Source organism: Pristis pectinata, chromosome 8 (genome assembly GCF_009764475.1).
Source record: "Pristis pectinata isolate sPriPec2 chromosome 8, sPriPec2.1.pri, whole genome shotgun sequence".
NCBI lineage: Eukaryota > Metazoa > Chordata > Chondrichthyes > Rhinopristiformes > Pristidae > Pristis > Pristis pectinata.
Window position 1 is genome coordinate 66,789,200 of NC_067412.1, and position 25,946 is coordinate 66,815,145.

The window sequence follows — 25,946 nt, forward strand, 5'->3', positions numbered from 1 at the left end:
ATGTAGGACAATATCTTCATGTGGAAGGAAGCCCTGATTTTAACATAGGCGTAATAAAGCTGACTAACATGTACCTCTATTAAATTTGACTGGAAATCTGCAGTGCAAGCATTTCGTATTAAAATAAATATCTCAAAACCCATTTTTTTTTACAAACTAGTGATGCTTTCTTAAGATATTTTTGAGCTAACTTGATTCTTAGTTTGTGCTTATAACAATTGTTATCACCATGTTACATACACTGTAAAAGCTTTCCATTTCTAAAATTCATAGTAAAAAATAGCATTAAGGTTAATGTGATTATTGCTATTTTCCTTTAAGATATTTAGTGGCTACCTAACTTGAATTGAAGGTTGCAATCTCCTAGAAGAAGCAAATCTTGATATTCACTACTTGTGAAGCATGCTTGTCAAAAAGTGATAGTTATGTGTTTGTGAGGGAAAGCCATAAGATGTCCATTGGCTATCAGTACAACAGTGTTGAATGATGTTGTTCTTTGTTATTGTGGTTTGGAGTGTTTGATGTGAGCTGAATGGTTGGTTTAAATTTACATCTTTAAATGTATTGTTTGAAAGAATACATGTAAAAATGCAGTTTTACAGAGCATACATCATTCAGATATCAAATGACTGATTGTCAAATAATTATCTTAATCTAGTTGTCAGTTGTGGCATGCCATAAGACACAATTACATCTGTCGAATAACAGAAAACATATTGGTACCAATTGTTCTGCAGTTGGCTGTGTTACAATGGTAATGTATTAATTGGATATCAGATGTGGTTGAATCATCCTTAAACTTCTTTCTTGTATCTTTCAAGACTACTTTTAGAGCAATCTAAGGGTCTGGGCGCAGGCCTCAAATATGGATTGTTCACCATGCAAGAAGTATGGAAGCATTGTCTATGCTCTGTGAAGTTGGGAAAGGCTTCAATTCTCTTCTGCCTGCCTTTTATAAAATAGAACTTGATGCAGATGTATTACAAATCTTCCTTTTACCTTTCAGTCCCAATGCAGGACCCCAGAGCCAACATGCAGCGGGGTCCCCCAGTAGGTGGGGCTCCTGCTCCAAGAGGATTGCTAGGAGATGCACCAAATGACCCACGTGGAGGGACTTTGCTTTCAGTCACTGGGGAGGTGGAACCTAGGTAAGTGCCAGTTTGTAAGATGTTTAGCTGTAATCAGTTAAGTATTTCCTTATACAATTCTGAGTTGATCCAAGATTTTTTGACAACCATTCATTAAATGGCTTTTATTTTTACAAAAGAAAATGCTCTGAACCAAAGCAAGTTGTGCAGTCACTAATTTATAACATGCTTTAGAATGGGAAGGGGAAGGGATGGCATTAGTATTTGATGTATGAGAGATATCCCTGGGCTGTGCCACAACTGAAGAATGATTCAGCTAGCCAAATTAATTATTTTTAATTAAAAGTATTATATGACATTATAGTGGGAAACAATTAGAGGTTTGCATTAAGCAGTAGAGTATTGTCAGCATAATTGCTCACAGATTTCTCATATTTATCGGTCTAATCTACACAAATTGACCTCTTAAAAAGCTTGGTAATCACATTTTTGTCATGATAAATTTAAATTCTAAATGATGGATTGGTCACATCATTTCCTGAGTTTTTTCAGAATATGTTGCTATTAATCACAGTTGACTCTCAGTTCATTGGCTTGATTTACTTTTTGTAATTAGTGATGATATTGACTCCAGTGGTTCAAATTTTATTCCCATTAAGTGGCTCATTATTATTTTATGGTGCATTTAGTTTTCAAAATTTGAGGCAATTACCTAAATATTTATGTAATTTTAATTTTCACTTTTCAGGGGGTATATTGGGCAACCACACCAGGGACCACCCATACACCACGTGCCAGGCCATGATGGCAGAGGACCACCTGACCTTAGAAATGCACATGAACCACGAGGCATGCAACATGACATGAGACCAGGGCCAATGGGAGAACAGAGGGGACCTATTGGTGAACAAAGGGGCCCGATGGGTGAGCCACGTGGGCCACTTGTTGAACCAAGGGGGCCTATGGGAGATCCAAGAGGGATGATGGGAGATCCAAGGGGCCCAATGATGGATCAGCGTGGACCTCCTCATGAATCCAGAGGCAAGTTAGTGAATACCAGAGGAAAATGAGAATAATTTTGAAAATGACAGAGATGACTAAATGTAACCTATTGATTTTTTTTTTCTGATTAACTCTTCCAATATGACCGTTCTTTTATATTTGACTTTTCTGTATGCGTACAATTGACAAACTTTGCAGGAGAGTGGAAAAGGTTTTCAGTAAATACAAAGTATTTGCTTCATTTGGTGAGCATGTTATAATTAGTCTCTATATTGAGATTATTGATGATTGCTACTGCATTTTAACATATTGCATTTTGAAAATATTGCTTATTTTGAACCTTCAAGTAAGCAGCTTTTAAATGAAATTTATCTTCACAACACTGTTGTAATAACAATGCAACACAAATATGTGGAGCATTATGTTGTTCTAGGTTGCCTGTGGCATGCACTGCCTTAACATAATAGAAACATTTAACAGGAAAGTTAATGGGGCAAATGGGGAAAAAATTGATTCCATTGATGTTGCCCTATCGTATGTCTTCAACCCAGCAAATTACACAGCAGCGTTATCACAACACATATTAGGCAGTAAATTTTCTGCAAATGGCACTTTTACCTATTGAAGAAGGCGACCATAAAGAAAGAAGAATCCTTGTGCTTGGGTGGTTTAGGGAAAAATATAGAATTGTGAAAGGACACACAAAATAATCCCTCTGTGACCTAACAATTTCAAAACAGATTGCTGTATTTCAGTGCACATCTTGGAAATGTCTGGAGAAGTTGGTCAGTGAACAAGTGTTGAGAGCATACTCCAGCATCTGAGAGAAAATTATTGCAGTTTTATCAATTGCACAATGTTGTGAAAATATAAGTTTAAACTGGAAACAAATTTTGCAAATCATATGATGATTAGCAATGTTTATCAATTAACCAGTCTCTCTGCTTTTCAAGATTGCATCACATGGGCATTTCTTGAACATTGTCTTTTTTTAAGCTGCTTGTAGCAGGCACAGTGAATCTCCAGGGGTATTATGTACAATGAAGTATCCACACATTAGTGACATGAGTAGGCACATGCCAGATGAATTTGGCTCACATATGAAGTCATTCATTTTATTTGGAAATATGAAGAGGGGCACAATAATCTTAAGTTCTGTAGTTTTAAATGTGCCATAAAAATATCGAGACTTTGAGATGTACACATACAATGTACACAGCAAATCAGATTGAGGAAGTTGTAGTAGCTATGCACAGAATAGTTGACTCTAGAGGTATAGATAGCAAAACAAGGACATTTTATGAAACAGTCAGTAAACACTGGTTAACCCCTGTTAGAGTATTCTGACCAATTTTAGACATCACATTTTAAGGATGTGTATTAAGATTGAGAATGCAGAGATAGCATCAGGAATTGTATTGAGGATAAAAGAGTTGAGTTATGGAATACCACCAGAGAAACTGAGGCTATCATCTGTAGAGCAGAGAAGATGAAGGGGAGATATGGTAGCATATTCAAAATCGTAAGGGTTTTGATGGAATAAATGAAAGCCATTTTATATCTTGGCGTCAGTAAACATAAGACATAAATTTAAGGTAATGGGCAAAAGATTTGAAGATGACATGGGAAAACAAAACCTTTGGTCTGGAATGCACTGCTAGAAAACATTGGAAGGTGATTTGGTGACAAATTTGAAGGTAAAATATTATGCAAGTTTATGGAGTAGTTTGGTACCTTTATTCAAGAAGGGCAGCAGGGGTAAGCCAGGTAATTACAGCCTATGAGTCTAACAGGAAAATTATTGAATTAAATAGGATTAAACTACACTTGAAAAGGCAGCGATTAATCAAAGACTAGTCAATGTGGTTTTGTTAGGAGGGAAATCCTGTCTGACTGACTTGAATTTTTTGAAGAGGTAGCAAAATGTGTTGATGACAGCGGTGCTGTTGATGTAGTCTGCATGTCCTTGAGTAAGGACTATGACAATGTCCCACATGTTTGAACTCATGGGATCCAGGGCAAGTTGGCAAATTGGATCTAAAATTGGCAATGGGGCAGAGGATGATAATGAAGGGTTGTCTTTATGATTAGAAGTCCATGAGGTCAGTGCTTGGACCCTAATTATTGGCTATATATATTAATGATTGGGTATGAAAGTAGGATATATGATTATTAAGTTGGTATATAATGAAAATTAGTGGTGGTGTTGAAAGTGAGGAACATAGTTGTAGGATGATATCAATCAGTTGGTAAAATGGGCAGAGCGATGGCAGATGGAATTTAATTCTGATGAGTGTGAGGTGATGCACTTTGGAGGACTAATAAGGGTAAGATATAACTTTAGATGGTAGGGTCCTTAGGGGCTATTGAGGGGTAGAGGGACATCAGTGTATATGTCCAAGGATTTCTAAAGGTAGCAGCATAGGTTGATGCGGAAGGCCTACATGATATTTGCCTTCATTAGCTGTAGCATAGAATATAGGAGCAGGGAGATATGGTACAACTTCATAAAACATTGGCTAGGCCACAGCTGGAGTACCACGTGCAGTTCTGGTCACCTTACTATAAGAACAATGTGATTGCACTGGAGAAAGTGCAAAGGAGATTCACGAGGATGTTCACTGGGATGGAATATTTCTGTAATGAGTGCAGACTGAATAGAATGGGTTTCTTTTGCTTGAAGCAAAAGAGGCTGAGTAGGGATCTGACAGGTATTCAGAATTATGAGGAGCATAGATAGGATAGATAGAAGGAAACTTTTCCCTACTGTAGAGGTATCTAAAATGAGAGGGTATATGTTTCGGGTGAGAGGTTAGTGAGGATACAAGGATGAACTTTTTCAGCCAGAGGGTGTTTGGAATAGGAACACACTGCCTGATTGGGTAGTTAAGGTGAGTATACGGTACTTGCATTTCAGAAGTATCTGGGTAAGCACTTGAATTGCCAAGTCATTTGAAGGCTACAGACCAAGGATTGGTATAACAGGGTACTTGATGATTGTATGGACATGGTGGATTAAAGGGCCTGTTTCTGTGCTGTATTAGTCTGAGATGAAGGCATAGACTAATTGGATAACTGCATGAATAGGTCAGCATAGTCACAGTTTGCCAAATAGCTGCTGCCTCTGTTAGATCATTCTGTCAGATTAATTTAAATTTCCTGTTGTGTTGCTGGGTTTTGGTGAATGAGAGCATGGAAGGGGAGGGGTGAACTGGGCTAATCTGTGAATGAGAGATCCAGTTATTTTTGCTATGACATTCATTTGACCAAATTTAATTCAGCAGCTCTGCAAAGACATATTAGTTTGAGTTCCCTGACTTGTCCCCTTACTTCCCCACTACTCCCACGCCCACGTACTCAGTTTCAGCTTGGTTATTTAAAAACACCTTTTAAGTTTTATATTTGCATTATATCTGAAGTTGCCTATATCGCAGAGGAAAATGTACAGCAAATGCTCCAAAGTTGCTGTCAGATTCAGTGGTCTCTTGCTGGATATTTAATCTTGCTGATGAAGCATATAAACTACAAGCAACTATAAGAATATGTGACTGGAAGTGGCTTCAGAATTTAGCCCTCACTCCTGAATGCAGTGCTGCTAGCAATTTAATAATCTCCCAAATCGTGCAAGGTGAACACAGTGGCAATTCACACATCCTAATAATGTATGCATTAATCCAGTCCTTTTTATTGCTAAGCCAGCAGTTCGCTGCTCGCATCTTACACTTTAAATGTCTACCCATCCTTTCTATGCACTTATTATCCCAATATTTTTGGCCACCTCATTTTTAGCCACTATTGTGCTTCTCCCTCATGTTTACCATTAACAAATGTTCGCTCTTCAGGCGTTGAACATCTGTCTTTTTCTCTTTAACTCCTTCCAGGAGAAGAAATCACTGAGCATCAGGGTAAGGCGGAGAACTGGAGGTCACTCACCAAGTATCAGTCAGCTACCCTGCTGAGAACACACCCTGGTGATGTCCAGGATGCCTGAAACTATTGGCAGTTGGAGAAGGAGACTGCAGAAATAATTTTGTCTCAAAAAATCACATTACAAAATCTCTAGAGTTCTTGGCCTAAAATTTCTTTTTATACTTTGGTGTCCCTCGGGCCTACATCCATCCAGCAAGACATGGCTCAAAGATGATAAAGAATGACTCCTCAAAGGAGGTTGATCCCTCTAAAACCTCATCTTCATGCGACTCATGCCTATTGTCTACCAATACCGATTGTCACACTTGGTATGTTCAGTAAGACACGGATGAGTTTTCACATAGTGTTTCACAGACCACAGCTTAGTAAGAGCTTAAGGTGGAGACAGAGATAATAGTGTTAAGTGTGCATCGCAAGTCACAGAATTGTGCGGCCTTTGTTTGGTTATACCATGGGTAATTGCAGTCTGGGTCATTCAGAAACCAGTTTCTTTATGAGCAGCATCAAAGAGTGTGTGAGAGATGTTGGCAAGTTTCCCATCTCTATTACGTGTGCTCTTGCAGGGAGATTGGAGGCCATAATGTAGTAGGACTTTGTAATAATGTCATCGTTTGTGAAAGGAGTGGCCAGCTGTATCAAACACAATAGTCCAGTAAATGTTTGTAGGCCCATATGAAGCGCTTTTATTGTATGAAAGCCAGCTTTAATAGATATTGTTGCCTTGGCTGTTTGTGCCCTTTTGAAGCATCACAAAGTACTCCTAAACTTCTTGCTGGCAGGGACGTGCAAGAGGGCAAGAGAGGGATAATGATGATGGGGTACATAGAACTGAGAGTTCTGATTAATAGCTTTTGCTTCTCATTTGATAACTCCCTTGTCCTGCCCCTGCAGCCCGGGATCCTCATGGTCAGGACTGTACCTGCACAGATCCAGGTAGCCTAGTCTATGAAGGAGCAAATTGAGAGGACAGTCTGTTGCATATGTTTTAGTGGAGCAAGAAGCCCTTTAACCTGTGTGAAATGCAAAATCATTGTCTGGTCCAAACTAAAGGATGTATGGACGTGTGTGACTTGGTTGTGTTGGTGTATGTCAGGAGGGAATGAAGGATTGCCTTTTGGATTTCAAATAGAAGTATTGCTGGAGTCTAGCTCAATCTTGCAGCTATTAGTGCATCCCATGTAGCAATGTAAGCTATTCCTCCAACATTGCCTGACTTGTTCCCTTCCTTAGCCTTGTTTGAGGAACAGGAGGAAGTGTCTTTTATGGCATGTGAGACTAATCTATACTTCTGTGTAAAGTATGCAACTGACCACTATCATTTTTTTACAACCAGGCTAGTGTATGTTGTAGAGCTTCTCCACTCCAGGGTTTTTCCAGCATTGTTATGGCATTCACGTTTCTGATCGACAGATGAACAAATAGATTTGATCATAAACCTTGTGTTGCTTGTGCTCGTTACTGAAGACATTACAAAATTTCACAGGATGCCCTTTGTCCCCAATCCTTGATTCGCCAAATGCGAATACCACAATGAGATGGAGTGCCACAGGATTATTGAATCATGCCATTTGCCTGGATATCTTGCCAACAGCAGGAGATATATCTCCCTGTGGTTGCAGAGCAGTGAAATATTAATAGAATGGAGCCCTTTTATGACTGATAAATAGTCCACGTAGGTGTAGTCAATGACACCCATCCACAAAGTTGATGTACATGCCAGCCTTTGCAAGCTAGCTATTTATGGCCTTCATGATATATTTATGGGTGGCAGTTCACAAAATACTTAAATATGTCTCCATCATAGCCCTGGAAGTACATGAAAGCTGAAGCAAGCAGTCACTGTTGCCAATATTCGAAAACAAATAGCAGGTCTTATTCTAAAAGGCTGCAAAGGTCTGACATCACATTCTGATCCTCCAGAAATACTGATGTTCACAAATTTGTAGGAAGCTGCAACTGCCTACATATGTTGTGTACACATGCGCATGTGCAGCATGGCCTACAGCAAACTGAATATCTGTTGTAATTTCATCTATATTACAGAGCTACACGTGAGTCAGATACAACCTGTTGCTGATCTCAAAGCTAATGCTGGAAGTAGAATGTTGTCCTCTATAATCTACCAGCTGTAGCAGTAATACAACACTCAGTCCTGAGTTGTAGGTTGTGAATTAGAGCATTACTCAAGAGTATATAATCTCGAGGCAGTACATAGGCATTGATGACCATACAGTTCATTGAGTGAAATGTTGAGGTGAGGCCATATCTTTCCTCTGAGATGGATGAAAAAGATCACATGCTAATTGGCTGGCAGATTTCCTAAATTACACCATTGTCTATTCAGAGTACTTTATCATTTGTTAAGTGCATTGGGATATTCTGAGATGATGGGGAAAAAGCCAAATACATGCAAATTTATTCAAATGAAAATTCTCTTTATTCAACATTTTATATTCAGCAATACTGATTGTAAATTTGGGTAGGAGGAGCTTGGAAAGTGTGATAGAAGTATGACTTTTGAAGACTATAATATGTGGCGATCCACACATATAAGTATACATTTTCATAAACCTGGTCAGTTATGTTTTTGTATATTATAACTGAACTGGAAAGCATTAGTTAATTGCAGTTGAACTGATTTTTGAGAGGTGAACTGTAGACAACAGGGGAAAAGGGGATATATGTCAAATGTGACAAGTATATTGATCCTAATGGAAGTTTTCATGCTGGGAACTTCTGAATTATGTAAGACAGGAAAAAGAAATCTAATCTAGGTTTACTTTTTAAGAACTGCTCATCATCAGAACTTTTGTATGACATAACCTGTATGCCCACCAGAATATTGTTTCATGAGACGTAAAACTATTATTTCCAATAGAGAATCTTCCAGGCAGCTTTCTTAAAATTGGATTTTTGCAGTTTTCTCTCATGCTGTGTTGGGAATATAGAATCTTCCATTGATTCATCCAGATGGCAGTTATCAGCAAGTTTAGAGTGGAAACCATGGCTTTTTTTTCCTGAATGAATGGGTGCTGAAGCAAATTGTAGTGCCGTCTCTTCACTGAGCATTCCTCCTTGTAATGGTTTTTTTATTCATTTGATGTGATTAGCATCACAGTGCTTTCATCTTTGTCTTTTTATAACTGACACTCTAGCTTGTATTTTACAACAAATGCTAAATCTGAGTTTGTTGTGAATTTAAAATGTGATTGGTAGAAAATTTGGTGAATTGCTACCCAGAAACTGGTCACGAGAGCAAAATATCTGGTAACGATGAAAAGGAAATAAAAGGAAAATAGTAAACGTTGGAAATCAGTAACAAAAATTTCGAAACAGCCTAAAGAATTTTGCCATAAGTAACAACCTGTCTTACCGGTTAGAATCTTGCAAACTCCCTTCATTTTTTATTTGTATCTGATAAGCAGTGTATGATTCCACTTCCTTTTACATATTGAACAATATTTACTGGCTAATAGGAAATTATTTTAAAAGTCATCATAGTGTTAAAAGTTATCATTGTGGCCCTATGGCATCCAAACTACGATTACATTTTTAGCTCTGGAGAAGGTGAAATTATTGCCAAGGTTGATGGGGTAATGTTGGTAAGAAATACAGCTTTAAAATAAATCACCTTTGTGCCTCATTGCTTGCTTGTGCACCTCCCTGTTCTCTTCTTTTTCCCTCTCGTCTTCTCTCTCCCCACCATCACTAGTAGTTATTTGCTTCCTAGGTTTATTTGACCCCCGCAGCATTCCACCTCATGATCCTCGACATGGACCTCAGCATGATCCACGCTCCCAGCCTCATATTGCTCAACAAGACCCTCGTGGAGGGTCTTATCCGAATGTACATCAACTAAATGCACCCATGGGTGAGGAAAAACTAAACCAACTGCCCTCTTAATTCTGTAGGTTGGCTCACAGTTTCTGGATGCAACATATTTCACAATGCTGCTGAAAAGTTCATTTCCAAGTTTAATAAAAATACAGAGATGGTTATAGGTTGGTGAAGTATTGACCTAGCTTCCTTTAGCAATGCATCACTGAAACAGGTAGGTACAAATTATTTTAAATACATTATTTGACAGAAGATATATTATGGTGTTTGATATATTAGTAGTCAGGCTGTGAGTAAAAGATCCAAATTTAGCCAGATTTCAGGGCAGATTTCATTTCCAGGTGGTTTGCCACTGATGTTTTCAGAAAGGAACTGATTCTTTGAGCCAACCTAGAATCCCTATAATTTGAAATTATTTTATTCTTTGTGGCTTTTCTTGTGGGAATAAGTTGTGACTTGTTATCTTGTTTTGAACAAGTTTTGCTTTGAATACTTAACAGTATTAATTTAACAATTTTGCTGCATGTTCTAAGTTACTGGGGTTACTAACATTAATTATTGTACTCATTGCTGTTCGAACAAGGAACTTGAGGTTTTTCTTTCTAATCAATAAAACCTGAAAATCTGTACGAAAGTGTGTGGAATATACAGTGGCATGCAAGAGTTTGGGCACCCCTGGTCAAAATTTATGTTACTGGGAATAGCTAAGCGAGTAAAAGATAACCTGATTTCCAAAAGGCATAAAGTTGAATATGACACATTTCTTTAATATTTTAAGCAAGATTACTTTTTTATTTCCATCTTTTACAGTTTCAAAATAACAAAAAAGGAAAAGGGCCCGAAGCAAAAGTTTGGGCACCTAGCATGGTCAGTACTTAGTAACACCCCCTTTGGCAAGTATCACAGCTTGTTTTTTTTATTTACAGTGTGGTAACAGACCCTTCCAGCCCAACGAGTCCACACCACCCATTTTTTTTAAAACCCAAATTAACCTACCCGTATGTCTTTGGAATGTGGGAGGAAACCGGAGCACCTGGAGGAAACCCACGCAGACATGGGAGAACGTACAAACTCCTTACAGACAGCGACGGGAATCGAACCCCGATCGCTGGCACTGTTATAGTGTCACGCTAACCGCTACGCTACAGTTCCGCTTTCTGGGAGTCTTTCGATTCTTGTTTGGAGGATTTTCGCCCATTCTTCCTTGAAAAAGGCTTCTAGTTCTGTGAGATTCTTGGGCCGTCCTGCATGCACTACTGTTTTGAGGTCTATCCACAGATTTTCGATGATTTTTAGGTCGCGGGACTGTGAGGGCCATGGCAAAACCTTCAGCTTATGCCTCTTGAGGTAGTCCATTGTGGATTTTGAGGTGTGTTTAGGATCGTTATCCTGTTGTAGAAGCCATCCTCTTTTCATCTTTAGCTTTTTTTTTACAGATGGTGTGATGTTTGTTTCCAGAATTTGCTGGTATTTAATTGAATTCATTCTTCCCTCTACCAGTGAAATGTTCCCCGTGCCACTGGCTGCAACACAAGCCCAAAGCATGATTGATCCACCCTCGTGCTTAACAGTTGGAGAGGTGTTCTTTTCATGAAATTCTGCACCCTTTTTTCTCCAAACTTTGCTGCATCCTCACCACAAAATTCAGCGTCAGAAGCTTGCAAAGGAACATCTAAACAAGCCTGCTGCATTTTGGAAACGAGACTTGTGGACTGATGAAGTTAAAATAGAACTTTTTGGCTGCAATGAGCAAAGGTATGTTGGGAGAAAAAAGGGTGCAGATTTCCGATGAAAAGAACACCTCTCCAACTGTTAAGCACAGGGATGGATCAATCATGCTTTGGGCTTGTGTTGCAGCCAGTTCTCACAGAACTAGAAGCCTTTTGCAAGGAAGAATGGGCGAAAATCCCCCAATCAAGAACTGAAAGACTCTTAGCTGGCTACAGAAAGCGTTTACAAGCTGTGATACTTGCCAAAGGGGGTGTTACTAAGTACTGACCATGCAGGGTGCCCAAACTTTTGCTTCAGGCCCTTTTCCTTTTCTGTTATTTTGAAACTGTAAAAGATGGAAATAAAAAAGTAATCTTGCTTAAAATATTGAAGAAATGTGTCATATTTAACTTTATGCCTTTTGGAAATCAGGTCATCTTTTACTTGCTTAGCTATTCGCAGTAACAGAAATTTTGACCGGGGTGCCCAAACTTATGCATGCCACTGTATCTTCCTCAGGTTACTTGTACCCTTTGCAGACTGTTTTATTTTTGAATGGTGTCCCTGAGGTGGTGCAGAATTGAATTTTTCCAGGCTGTTAGAATTTGCACGGTGAGATTCTTCTAATACCTGCTAAGTTTATTTAGCCAAATGTTAATATTCTACCTCAAATACTAAAGTAGCGATAAATAGAAAAAGCTTTAAGTGGCCTTTCACAACTGCTATATAAAAAGAAACAATTTTAAAAGGAGGGAACAGGTTATAGATTTATAACGACCTGCTTCAAACCCATGCATGATAGATTTTGCAATTGAGATTTGAATTTCAGCCATTCTCTTTAATTGCCGTTCTGTTTCTCATTTTGACTTTAAACCTTTCTGCCTTCACTAGGCTTAATATCAGTTGGGAGCTTAGGGTGCATGGTGCAAGATTTACTTAATAACTGAAGGTTATAGAAAGTATAGGAGTGAATTGTCAATGTTATTATGGAAGGCAGAATGGTTATGAGAAGCTGGCAGCATTAAGTTTATTAATCAATTAAGGGAAATGTGCAAGAAGTTAACACAAGAAAAGTAGGGTTAAGAATCCTAAGGAAACCTTGTAAAAAAAAACAGTTGATATGGGTAAAATATTAAATAAGTGCTTTGCAATCATTTTCACAAAGAGTGTAGATGTAAAGATTGCACTAAAAGAAGCGAGGGAGGTTATGGACTGTGTAGTTAAAGTATACTAAAAGGAAAGTTGGTATGTTATTTAATCCAATAAAAATGAGGTAGAAATAGCAGGGGCTGTTTTCACAATCTTTCAAGTATTGCATACAGGAGTAGTGCTTGAGGAATGCTAATTTTAAATCACTATTCAATGATGAGGGATAACTTGAGTAACTACAGAGCAGTCAACCCAGTGTCACTAGTGGGAAAGTTAATTGAAAACCATAATCAAGAAATGTACTTAAATCTGTAATAAACAAGAACTATCATGGCAAAAGACTTGTGTCTAACAAAAAAAATCTTTAACAGTGAAAGTTGATCAGGGTTGTGGAATTGATGTATATATGGATTTTCAGAATCCATATACACATCAACTGCACTACCTGATCAACTTTAATTGTTAGCTTGAAGAATTCCACACAGGAGGCTTATCAGGAAAATGGAAGTCTCTGGAATTACAGAAGGTTGCTATATGTTTGTGGATTTGGCTTGGTGACAAAAAGCACAAGTTAGTGTGAATAAATAGTTTTTGGAGTTGAAGCTGGTTTACACGTATGATATCTAAGGATTAGGCTTGGGGCCATTGCTCTTTTCAGTTTTTTCAAACAATCTGTACTCTGACTGCAGCTTTAGACATTTGCAGAGAATTTTAAAAGGGAAACTGAAGCCTCCAAGGTTGTGGGCTGAAATAAGGAGTATGGAAGCAAGCACAATTGCCCTTTCAAAGGGCTTGCATGGATATGAAGGTTTGAATGGACTTGTTATGTTTTGTATATATCTAAAATTATATGATATTATGACAAAAACTGATTCAAATGTTAATACGTTTGATTGCATCTAAACCACTTCATAAATTAAATAGAAATGGAACTATGCATCTATTAACCCAAACATCTGGAGGCTATAGACTCGAAAGGCTAATGAAGAATTAATTATGTATACACTTGGACATAATACTATATTAAGAATTTTCCATCTGCAGATTTGTGTCTAGTACAAAAAGAGAAAATTGTTTGCTGGTTTCAGCTCTGGTTCAGAGGTTATTTGTGCAGTGGTCCTTTAATGTCTGTTGATGTGCTGAATAGGAAGACTGCTGTCTTTTTCATTTCTTCTCAAAGAACAGATATTGACAAGGAAACAACTGCATTGAATAAAGAATTCTTGTCTGCTGTTTTATGGAATTGACAACTTTAGTAAGATGCAGCAGAGGAAACTAGAATAGCAATATCTCGTCCACTGAATTCCAGACTTCAAATTGTGGCTCTTTATCACTGGATGCATAGTCACAGTTCATTGTGGCAATGTTACTGGGTATCTGGAAAAGTGTTTGATTTGTAGGCTTAAGGATACCAAGTGAAATCACTTCATTCTTTGTCATCACCTTCATCAGTGACTGTATCAGGTTGTTATACATGTGATTTTTATTGTAACTTCACTTAGCTGTATCTGGATTTTCAGTTTGTCTCAAAGGGATAGAGGCTGATGTGTTGGCCAATGCTTGCTTTCTCAGAGGTAGGTTAAGTCCTCTTCCACTGGTAAATGCTGACTTGCATTCAATTTATTTTTTCACCAGTTGGTATTGTCTCCCTGAATGAGTTCTCAATTGAAGTTTTTCTGAAGGTGTCTACTTTGCTAAAGGTTTTGAACAAGTATTTGAAGCAGGGTGCATGCAAAGCAACAGGATTGAATTTGCAATGCTGATGTTATAAGGATGAAATCATCATTTTGCCAAACCACTTTTCAGTAACATATGGATGTTCATCCCATGATTCTACATAATGTAAGCAATTCCAAACTTCAATGCTAATCAGATCATATGCAGAGGTACTGGAAAATTCAACTTCTCCTTGTACCCTTCTCCCCTAAATTGCATGGTGCTGGGTCAGCACAACCTCACCATCGAGCTTTGAGGCAAGTACAGACTGTTGGTGTTAACTTGCTGCTATCCCATACCAAAAGGACATGACCTTGCAGAATTTAATGCTATCGTGTGGATGGGCCAGGAAAAGCTACCAATAAAACAGCTAAGAAAAACTGATAGCTGCCTAAGCTACATCCCCAGGATTTTCTATCGAAACTGTCAAGGGCTATGATTGCTTCCAATTGTCTCAAACATTCAAGATTGTTTTTAAACACCAGTGAAACAATTAAAAAATATATAAAAGCTAAACAAATTAAAATAATTAAATATTTAACTAAACTCAATTAATTTGGGTGCAGAAAAGCAAATGAACTAATCCTTGCTCTAGGTCTAATCTTTCACAAATTCAGCCAGCGGATTCCCCACCTTAAATGCTGGGGAATTGAAGCAAGTTCATACGGTCCTTGGGCTCCTAGAATTGAATGTCAGAGCATTGTTGACAAAACCCCAGTAAAGAGCAGCCTGTGAGTGTGTGACTGAGTGTTCAGAATGACAAACTTAGAGATGCATACCCTGAGAAATATTAGCAGTTCAACAAGTATCCTAGCTCTTGAATTTAGAGTTGAATATTTGAAACTGAGAACATTTTATTTAAAGAAAAAGAATGAGGGCCTTGAATCTGTAAACTGAAAGTTGTCTTTCTTCAGGTGAAAGTTTAACTCCTTTTAAACTACTTTCAATTTGTTGTCCTCTAATTCTCTGGAACACTGAGGTTGTTCAGTGTAGGTTATCTACCTTTGACAATGGGATATCTGCAAATGTCAGCTTGACTCAGTTGGTAATATGTGATAAGGTTAGTCTTGCTCTAGGACTTGGGTTGATACTGCATTGCAGTATTGAGAAGGTATAATATTGTCAGAGCAGTTTATTTGATTTGATTCAGATGGACAGAAAAATTGATAACTTTATTTAGACGAATACAAATTAGTTGCAGTGATTTGCTTTCATGGGAAACCACTTAAAAACAAATACAAACATTCTGGTATTGCCTGAAGATTTGGGTGTTTCCTCTCTGTTAAATGTTGTTTTGACTAGCAATAGGGAAAAAATAGAAAAGGTCATTATAGTTTCTGTTTTATTTCAAATATAAACAAAGTGCTAGAGATACTCAGAGGTTAGGCATTATCAGTGGAGCAAGAAAAAGATCATGATTCACATCAGTGACCTTTTATTTGAATTCTGTTTCCATTGTTATGCTTAATTACAACATAAGGAAAATAATGAACATCTTTAATGTGGAAAGCTTACTTTGAATATGGAAACAAGACTTTAACTATACATCAGTTTATAACAAAGCGATGAATGCCATAGATATTAGGACTCTCAACCTACTCAAAATAAAACTAAACTTCTAATTTGTGTTTAGGTGCGAGAGATCCCAGAGGAATTGATTCAAGAGGTATTGACACCAGAGGCCCAGGTCCAGGGCCAGGGCCAGGACCAAGCCAAGGCCCAGTCTCAAATCCAAGAGGACCAATGGCAGCAGGACTACAAGTTCAAGGCCCAGGTACACATCAGATAGGGCAGAGTGGGCCTCAGGGAACACAGCAACCTGTTCCATCTCGACAGGTAAGAGAATTGGATATATTGGTAGTGAACAGTACTTTCATAATCAATTAATTCTGTTAAGAGATGCAAATTATGTTGAAGTGTGTTAGAAAAGATTATTCACATTGATTCTGGCTTGGTAGAATTTGTGTACTTGGAATCATGAATTGTCTTCCCCCTGCTTTTTTCTTAAACCTCCCATAATACTGGACCCCTTACTAGTGATGTAGTAATTTTATATCCTTTCAATTCACTTTTTATGGAGACAACAGGCAGCTAAAAATAGTCAGGAAAAGATCCTGGTTTCTGCCATTTCTTATCAGGAAGCAGTTTATTTTCAATGCCTGAAATTAAAAGCTTGAGATTATTCTTCTATTGAGTTACAAACCAGTAAATGAGAATTACAGTATTACACAGTATAGTTAGAGGTCAGGCCATCAACCACCTTCAGCATTATCATTCCAGAGTAGTTCAACAAATTTATGGGGGCTCTTGATCAATATCACTTATTTTTCTTCATTATACTGTAATAATTCCCTTGATCATTATTACAAGCTGATTTTGAAAATTTCAACAGCACCTGATTATGAGGCTTGCATCTGAAACTCACCGTAGCAGCTGGAGCTTTTAAATTCAAATAATTAAGTAAGCCTGTGATTTTAAAAAGCTGGTGGCAGAAGTGGTAAATGTAAAACTATCAGTTTATTGTGAGATTCACTCTTATATCTTGGAACAGGTAAAATGACATCCTTGCCATGTCTGACCTGTGTAATAGCAGATCTATCATTAACAGTGACCTAACTGCCTCCTGAGCTCATGGTAATTTGGAATGGATAATAAATCCAGTATTGCTAATGATGTACACGTCCCATGAGGGAACAAACAATGTCACATGGTTGGTTTGATTTGGCACAGAAACTATTGTAAAATTGTAAATTCACTCCAGTAGGTTCACATAAGGTTGTGTTGCTGTGACCTCGATCTTTTAAATAAGAGCTCAGAGATTTGCTTGGATATTTGACAATCAAATCACATAATCAGTGAAAGCAGTTTTTATAAAAAAAAAATTCCATTTTATTGGTCCTAATCTATTACATCTTTAACCATTGTCAAGCAATAACCCTGGCACCTTTTAGCGACAAACTGTTATTAACATACACAGTTTTAAGATACTGGCTCTAGTTTTTGTTGTCGCTATAATTTTAAAGGCCTCAACTCAACATTTGAGGAACAGCTTCTTCCCCTCTGCCATCAGATTTCTGAACGGTCATGAACCCATGAACGCTACCTCATTATCCCTCTTTCACTCTATTTATTTTTGTAACTTTTACTTTTTATGTCTTGCACTGTACTGCTGCCACAGAACAACAAATTTTATGACATATATCAGTGATGATAAACCTGATTCTCCTTGTTCATTAGGAATCATGTGCAAATTCAGATTTAAAATTGTTTTTGTTCCCAATGTATGCACAGTTGATGCCAAGTGAATCCATGTCAACATGTAATTGTCCACAAGGAACAATGTTTTTCAATAAATTGTAATGATGGATGGTATTGTTTATGTATTGGTTTATTGAGACATGTACCAAGATACAGTGAAAAATCTTTGTATGTACCATCCTGGCAGATCATGCCATACATAAGTAGATTGAGGTAGTAAAAAGAAAACAGTAAAAAAAAATTGCAGCTACAGAGAAAGCGAAGTACAGGTAATCAAAGTATAAGGGTCATGATGAGGTAGGTTGGCAGATTAAAAATTCATCTTGAGCGCGTGAGAGGACTTCTATCCAGCTTTTATCAGAGTCTGATGATAGCGAGATAGAAGTCCTCGAGTCTAGTGGTACGTGCTTTCAAGCTTTTGTATTTTCTACCTTCTGCCCTATGGGAGAGGGTAGAAGAGAGAATGATCGGTGTGGGAGGGGTCACTGATTATGTTGGCTGTTTTCCCGAAGCTGTGGGAAGTGTAGATGGAGTCAGTGGAAGGGAAGCCAGCTTGCGTAGTGGACTGGGCTGTGTTTATAATTGCAGAGCATTCAAATTTACCTGCTATAATATGCTTTTCTTTGATCTCAATGGAACACTTTAATGGAGGAGTGTTCAACAAGTACAATAGCTGCGCTGGTGGTTTATAATGCTCAGAACTTGTTCTCTTGGTATAGATAATGACATTGTCTCCTATGCTAATTAGGCAATGCATGAGGTTCTTCTTGCTGGTGGACATTGTGCTAAGGAATTTCTGAAAGTATCTTAAACCATATGTTTAGACACTTGTTGATAACCTGCATTTATTGCACTTATGCCTAACAGGGCCCTGCTCACCCTGTGGCTGGAGGTCAGCCTGGAGGATTCAGTCCTGCTCAGACTCAAGTGACACCACAAGACCATGAAAAGGTTAGTGAAATTTAGGACAAGCACTTAAATGCATAATACAGAAGTTGTATTGATTTAATTTTCATAAACATGTTTTTGGTATCAAATTAATGATTAGTAAGTGTTAGATCAATCAAACCTCTTTACAAGTTTTGTCCAGATGTGCTGCATTTTATGTTTCAAATCAACTTTTCTGATCTATGGTCATTGCAAACTTGAGTGACAGGAATTAGGATATGCAATTTTCTATGTGTAGGGACAATTCAGGATAAAATACATTGGACTATTCCTCATCGTCTAACAGCTGATTGAGTAGCCATATGAGACAGGGTCCTAAATAAGAAAGATATTGATTGATAAAAAACAGTAATTACTTTGGTGCTTTTGGCAAATTGGATGTGAAATGGGCAAGTGAATTGTGACCAACATTCCTTTTAGCTTTCTGCATTGAAAATTTCACCTAGAGTAATAATACAAAGCTTTTTTTGCAGACAGCTAGATTTACAACCCAAACAACTTTTAAGAACCACTTTTATTTTAACAGTATGTGACCAGACGCATGTATTTTGAGTCATGTTTAAAGAGGTGTGCCATGGTTCTTCTCTCACTGCCTCCATGGTACACTGCTCATTGCCTACTCTGCTTCCCCCAGGTGACTTCATTGTGGCCCTGTCACTGCAATCCCTGACATAGCCTGAGTATTCTTGCTGTTTACCAGTTACCAGTATACCCATTTTAAAGTGATCTATAGTCACCTGTATTGTTCTGCAGTGTTGCACCATGTCAGATCTGTGCCCACCAGCATTGCAATGCACTTCTATCAACAGATGTGTTTCCACTGGAACTGTACCAATTTTATAGTGATCTGTGTCCACCAGTGCTGTATTGCAAAGTTCTACTATGACATATGTGCTCCCACCAGTACTGTACCCTAGTGTTATGCAGCCACAGATCTGTACTCTCTGGTATTATACCCATTTTAAACTAACAGACCCATACTGACCAGTACATTACACCCAGGCCCAAAGACGATGTCGACCCAGATCTGGATTCATGTTCAGAAGATCAGATTGACCCAATGTGCTCCCTGAATACCTGTGGATTTCTGGTCCTTGGTGGACCACAAATCCTGCATGGACAGGCCAGATGTTGCCTGTGAGTTTAATGTTGCACAGAACAGAGCTAGAGTTAGTTCAATAGATTGCATTATAGAAGCTAAGATTTTGTATTTCCTTTTCATAGTGAAGTATTTCATAATATATCTTAAACTGCTGTTTCTAAATTTCAAATTTTGTTTCAAGTATGTTAGCTGAAAATGTGGGTAATGTGCTTCATAATTTTTTTTTGAACTGTTCTCCAGAAGGAATGGCTTGAAGGGCCATATGGTTTTTGTTCATTCATTACTTTCTGTATAATTAAGGAAACTATAAAGTACAAATAAGTTTGTTTCCTTTTCACACTGTTTCTTCTTTTTGGTCCAGGCTGCATTGATCATGCAGGTTCTCCAGTTAACTCCAGAGCAAATTGCCATGCTACCCCCAGAACAGAGACAGAGCATCCTTATCCTAAAAGAACAAATTCAGAAATCTGCAGGAGCTCCTTGAGGTAAACTTGAAGTCACTGAATATCTGGCTAGGCTCAATTTGAAGTTAGGAAGAATATTTATGGTTGTGTAGTTAAGGATTGAGAAATACTTGTTTTAGGTTAGCTTGGATATTTGACAATCAAATCAGGTAATCAGTGTAAGCAGTTAAAGTAATGGTTCCATTTTATTGGTTCTAATCTGCTTTGTCTTTAATCATTCGCAAGCAATAATGCTGGCACCTTTTAGACCGTAAGACATAGGAGCAGAATTGGGCCATTTGGCCCATTGAGTCTGTTCTGCCATTCAATCACGGCTGATTTATTTTTCCCTCTCTACCCCATTCTCCTGTCTTCTCCCTGTAACCTTTGACGCCCTTACTAATCAAGAACCTATCAACCTCCGTTTTAAATATACCCAATGACTTGGCCTCCACAGCCATCTGTGGCAATGAATTCCACAGATTCACCACCCTCTGGCTAAAGAAATTCCACTTCATCTCTGTTTGAAAGGGACGTCCTTCTATTCTGAGGCTGTGCCCTCTGGTCCTAGACTCTCCCACTACTGGAAACATCCTCTCCACGTCCACTCTATTCAGGCCTTTCAATATTCGGTAGGTTTCAATGAGATCCCCCTCATCCTTCAGTGAGTACAGGCCCAGTGCCATCAAAAGCTCCTCATATATTAACATTTTCATTCCCAGGATCATTCTTGTAAACCTCCTCTGGACCCTCTTCAACACCAACACATCCCTCCTTGGGTATGCAGCCCAAAACTGCTCTCAATACTCCAAATGTGGTCTGACCAATGCCTTATAAAGCCTCAGCATTACATCCTCACTTCTATATTTCCAGTCCTCTTGAAATGAATGCTAACATTGCCTTTGCCTTCCTTACTATCGACTCAAACTACAAGTTTTTAGGGAATCCTGCACTAGGACTCCCAAGTCTCTTTGCACCTCTGATTTCTGAATTCACTCCCCATTTAGAAAATAGTCTACACCTTTATTCCATGACCATACACTTCCCTACACTGTACTCCATCTGCCACTTCTTTGCCCATTCTCCCAACCTATCCAAGTCCTTCTGCAGACTCCCTACTTCCTCACAGTACCTGCCCCTCCACCTGTCTTTGCATCATCCACAAACTTGGCCATCAATTCCATCATCCAGGTCATTAACATATAACGCGAAAAATAGCGGACCCAACACCGATTCCTGCGGAACACCACTAGTCACTGACAGCCAGCCAGAAAAGGCCCCCTTTATTCCCACTCTGTCTTCTGCCGGTCAGCCAATCTTCTGTCCATGCTAGTACCTTTCCTGTAATACCATGGGCTCCGATCTTGTTTAGCAGCCTCATGTGCAGCACCTTGTCAAAGGCCTTTGAAAATCCAAGTAAACAACATCCACTGACTCTCCTTTGTCTATCCTGCTTGTTAGTTCCTCAAGGAATTCCAACAGATTTGTCAGGCAAGATTTCCCCTTAAGGAAACCATGCTGACTTTGGCCTATTTTATCATGTGTTTCCAAGTACCCCGAAATCTCATCCTTAATAATAGACTTAGCAACCACTGAAGTCAGGCAAACTGGCCTATAATTTTCTGTCTTTTGCTTCCCTCCCTTCTTAAAGAGTGGAGTGACATTTTCAATTTTCCAGTTGTCTGGAATCATTCCTGAATCTAGTGATTCTTGAAAGATCACTACAATCCACAATTTCTTCTGCTACCTCTTTCTGAACCCTGGAGAGTAGTCCATTTGCTCCAGGTGGCTTATCTACCTTCAGACCTTTTCAGTTTCCCAAGCACCTCCTTCACTCACTTCTGCCCCTTGACTCTCTTGAACTTCTGGATGTGTTGCTGGTGTCTTCACAGTGAAGACTGACGCAAAATACTTGTTCAGTTCATCCACCATGTCTTTGTTCCCCATTACTACCTCCCCAGCGTCATTTTCCAGTGGTCCAATGTCTACTCTTGCCTCTTTTACTCTATATATCTGAAAAAAAACTTCTGGTATCTTCTTTTGTATTATTGGCTAGCTTACCCTTAATATTTCATTTTTTTTCCTCCCCCTTTTGCTTTTTTAGTTGCCTTTTGTTGGTTTTTAATAGCTTCCCAATCCTTTGGCTTCCCACTAATTTTTGCAATATTGTGTGCCTTCCCTTTTGCTTTTATGCTGTCTTTGACTTCCCTTGTCAGCCATGGTTGCCTCATCCTCCCTTTTAGAATGCTGTTGCTGCTTTGGGATGAACTGGTCCTGAATCTTCTGAATTACTCCCAGAAACTCCTACCATTGCTGCTCTACCTTCATCCCTGCTAGGGTCCCTTTCCAATCAACTTTGGCCAGCTTCCCTCATGCCTCTGTCATTACCTTTACTCAATTGTAATACTGATACATCTGATTTTAGCTTCTCCCTCTCAAACTGCAGGGTGAATTCTATCATATTAATCACTGCCTCCTAAGGGTTCCTTTACCTTCAAGCTCCCTAATCTGATCTGGTTCATTACATAACACTAAATCCAGAACTGCCTTTTCGCTAGTAGGTTTGACCACAAGCTGCTCTAAAAAGCCATCCATAGGCCCCAAAATCCCCATGACCACCGTAACATTGGCCTTTTTACATGCCTTTTCTTTCTCCTGTTGTAATTTGTACCCCACATCCTGGCTACTATTCGGAAGCCTGTATATAATTCCCATCAGTGTCTTTTTACCCTTGCAGTTTCTGAACTCTACCCACAAGGATTCTACATCTTCTGATCCTATGTCACTTCTTGCTAAGGATTTGATTTCATTTTTTACCAACAAAGCCACCCCACCCCCACTTCCCACCTGCCTGTCTTTATGATGAGATATGTATATCCTTGGATGTTTAGTTCCCAGCTGTGATCTTCTTTCAACCATGACTCCGTGATGTCCACAACATCATACCTGCTGATTTCTAACTGCACAATAAGCTCATCTACCTTATTTCGTATACTACCTGCATTCATATATAACACCTTCAGTCTTGTATTCACCACCCTTCTTCTTAAATTTGTCTCCATGTTGCCTGAAGTTAAATTCTTATCCCTTTCTAAACTTTGTCTTATTCTTTATTTTGGAGACTTCGGTAACCTCTCCTGCACTCTCCTTCCCATTTACTTTATCCATACTTTTCCAATCTGTTGAACCCACCCCCCCTACTATTTAGTTTGAAGCCCTATCCACAGCCCTAGTTATGCAATTCGCTAGGACCCTGGAGCCCTTCCTATTAGAGCAGTTCCCTCCTCCAATACTGGTGCCAATGTCCCACGAACTTAAACTCACTTCTCCCACACCAATCTTTGAGCCACACATCTAACTCTCTGATCTTATTGACCCTGTGCCAATTTCCACTTGGCTCAGGTGTAACAGTCCAAAGATTATTATCTTTTTGTTTCTGCTTTCTAATTTCGTCCCTAGCTACTCAAATTCTCTCAGCAGAATCCCTTTCCTTGTTCTACCTGTTTCATTGGTACCCACATGGACCACAACAACTGGATCTTTCCCCTCCCATTCCAAATTCCTCAGCTGGTCAGATGAGGTGCCCTAAACCCGGGCACCAGGCAGGCAACACAACCTTCGGGACTTTTGATCCTTGCAACAGAGAATTGTCTATTCCCCTGACTCTACTATACCCAATCACAACTACATTTCTCTCCTCTTCCCCCTCTCTTGAATGGCTCCCTGAACCATGGTTTGGTTACTCATCCTTCCTACAGCCCTGATGCTCATCCACACAGGGAGCAAGAGTCTCAGACTTAGTTAGACAAGCTCAAGGGCTGACATTCCTCCAACACTACCTCTCGGATCCCCCTACCTGCCTCACTCGCAGTCACACCCCCTTGTCCCTGACCACAGACCAAATTTGAAGTAGTTAATCTAGTGGGTGTGACTACCTTCTGAAACAGTGTCCAGGTAACTGTCCCCCTCCCTGATGCATCACAGTGCTTGAAGCTCTGGTTCCAGGTCATCAACTTTGAGCCCGAGTTTCTTGAGCAACTAACACTTGGTGCAGATGTGGTCACCAGGAACCACAGTGGGGTCCACCAGCTCCTACATCACGCAGCTACAACACATTACCTGATCCTGCATCCCTACTTTATTTAATTAGTTGTAATTTGGTGTCTTTTTGTTTAACCACTATTTTAAAAAAAAGTCTTACCTGCTACTCACCTGTGCCTCCTCGCTGAAGTCTCTTGAGCCAAAGCATTGGATTCCCATTCCTCACTGGTCCACTCTCACAATGGCCGCTCTGCTTTACCCTATCTTTCTTTTATTGGCTGAGTTGCCACACACTTAGCCAATAACACAACTTTTTAAAAAAAAGCTTCTAGCTCCTCCCCTCTGCTACAATTGAAGAAATAAAAACTTTTATGGACAAGCTGTTCTTAACATGCATGGTTTTAAGATACTGGCTCTAATTTTCATTTTGTCCTTAATGAACAAGGAGGCCTTTAACATTAGGAATCACATGTAAATTCAGATTAAAAACTGTATTTGTTGCCAATGTATGACATTTGATGCCCAGTTGTAGCATTGAATTCTTGACAACACTTAATCCTCCACCAGGAAAAATGTTATCAATAAATTGTGCTGATGGAATGCAGAGCATTCAAATTTACCTGTTATAATTTAATGCTTTACTTTGATCTCCATGGAACACTGTAATGGAGGAGTGTTCAATCCATAAAAGTACCCCATCAAAGAGTAGTCTTTGAAGTATATCATCTAATTGTATGTTTTGTTTATTGTACTGGAGTGAGAAGAAAAACTTGTTCTTCAAACTAAATAGTTAGCATAGTGTGTGTCAGGCAGCAGCTTGTTCACAGGTGTATGGAAGGATTGAATTTAGTAACTAAATAGACTTGTTCATGCTTTTTGGTGTAGTTACAGAGATTTTTGATTTTTGCAGCTGTGTGGAACAAGCTAGATTAGCATTTCTCATTTTTGTGTCTTAAGGGTTGAAATCTCAGGCACTGTGTTGCTTTTGGCCTTATAGTTTTACCTTGCAGAATGAACGCTGGCTTCGTAATCTGCCTTTGTTTCACTCACTTGAAAGTCATTCGTAGTTGAAAAAGCAACATAAATTTTGAAGAAAATACAGACTCAGCAGGTCAGGCACCATCTGTGGAAGGAGAAACGGAGTTAACATTTTGGGTCGTAGTACCTTTGTCAGAACTGGGAAAGAGAAAGCAAGTTGATTTGGAGTTGCAGAATGGGTGGGGAAAGAATGGATAGGACAAATGGAATATCTCTAAGTTGAAGCCAGGGTTGCATTGGGGTAAGCTGCAAATGAGATCATCTGTTTGGTGGGTTAGTTAGGACACAAAGGAAAGAGCTTCACTGATATTTCAACCTTCATGGCAATTAAAAACAAGGTGGTGTTCTTCAGTGCAGATTTTTTTCAGATGAAAGATCATGTCAAGTTTGTCATCCTGGAATATGAATTTTCATGATTCTGTTCAGGCAGGTTGTAGACTGACAAACAAAGAAAAGGCCTCTATAGCTTCTGCTCATTTTGTTTGCCTATTGTTTAATTGCTGTGGCTCAAATGGAGGGACTAGTATCAGTTGCAGCCTGGAATGTTCATTATTGGAATATATCATGACTCCAGTGGGCTATAAATAAGCAGGAGCAAAAAGAGTGTCATCCAGTGGTGCTATTCAATGTAAAAGCAACAGAAGGAGAGAAATTTTCAAGATGGTCTTACAGTCATGATATTGC

General features: G+C 38.9%; 1 protein-coding gene across 3 annotated transcripts in view; it reads left to right on the forward strand.

The window, feature by feature from the left end:
• The window catches only part of cstf2 (cleavage stimulation factor, 3' pre-RNA, subunit 2), a 58,477-nt gene that overhangs the window by 27,425 nt on the left and 5,106 nt on the right, over window positions 1-25,946 (forward strand). For 2 of the 3 annotated variants that reach the window (XM_052022447.1, XM_052022446.1), the window contains 5 exons: window positions 1,007-1,148; window positions 1,837-2,129; window positions 16,066-16,268; window positions 18,558-18,641; window positions 20,102-20,225. In XM_052022447.1, the coding sequence (XP_051878407.1) occupies window positions 1,007-1,148; window positions 1,837-2,129; window positions 16,066-16,268; window positions 18,558-18,641; window positions 20,102-20,224 (845 nt within the window). In that variant the 3' untranslated portion in view covers window position 20,225. Of the gene's footprint in view, window positions 1-1,006; window positions 1,149-1,836; window positions 2,130-5,971; window positions 5,996-9,750; window positions 9,952-16,065; window positions 16,269-18,557; window positions 18,642-20,101; window positions 20,226-25,946 lie in introns of those variants that run through there. The other variant, XM_052022448.1, reaches the window with a different exon arrangement.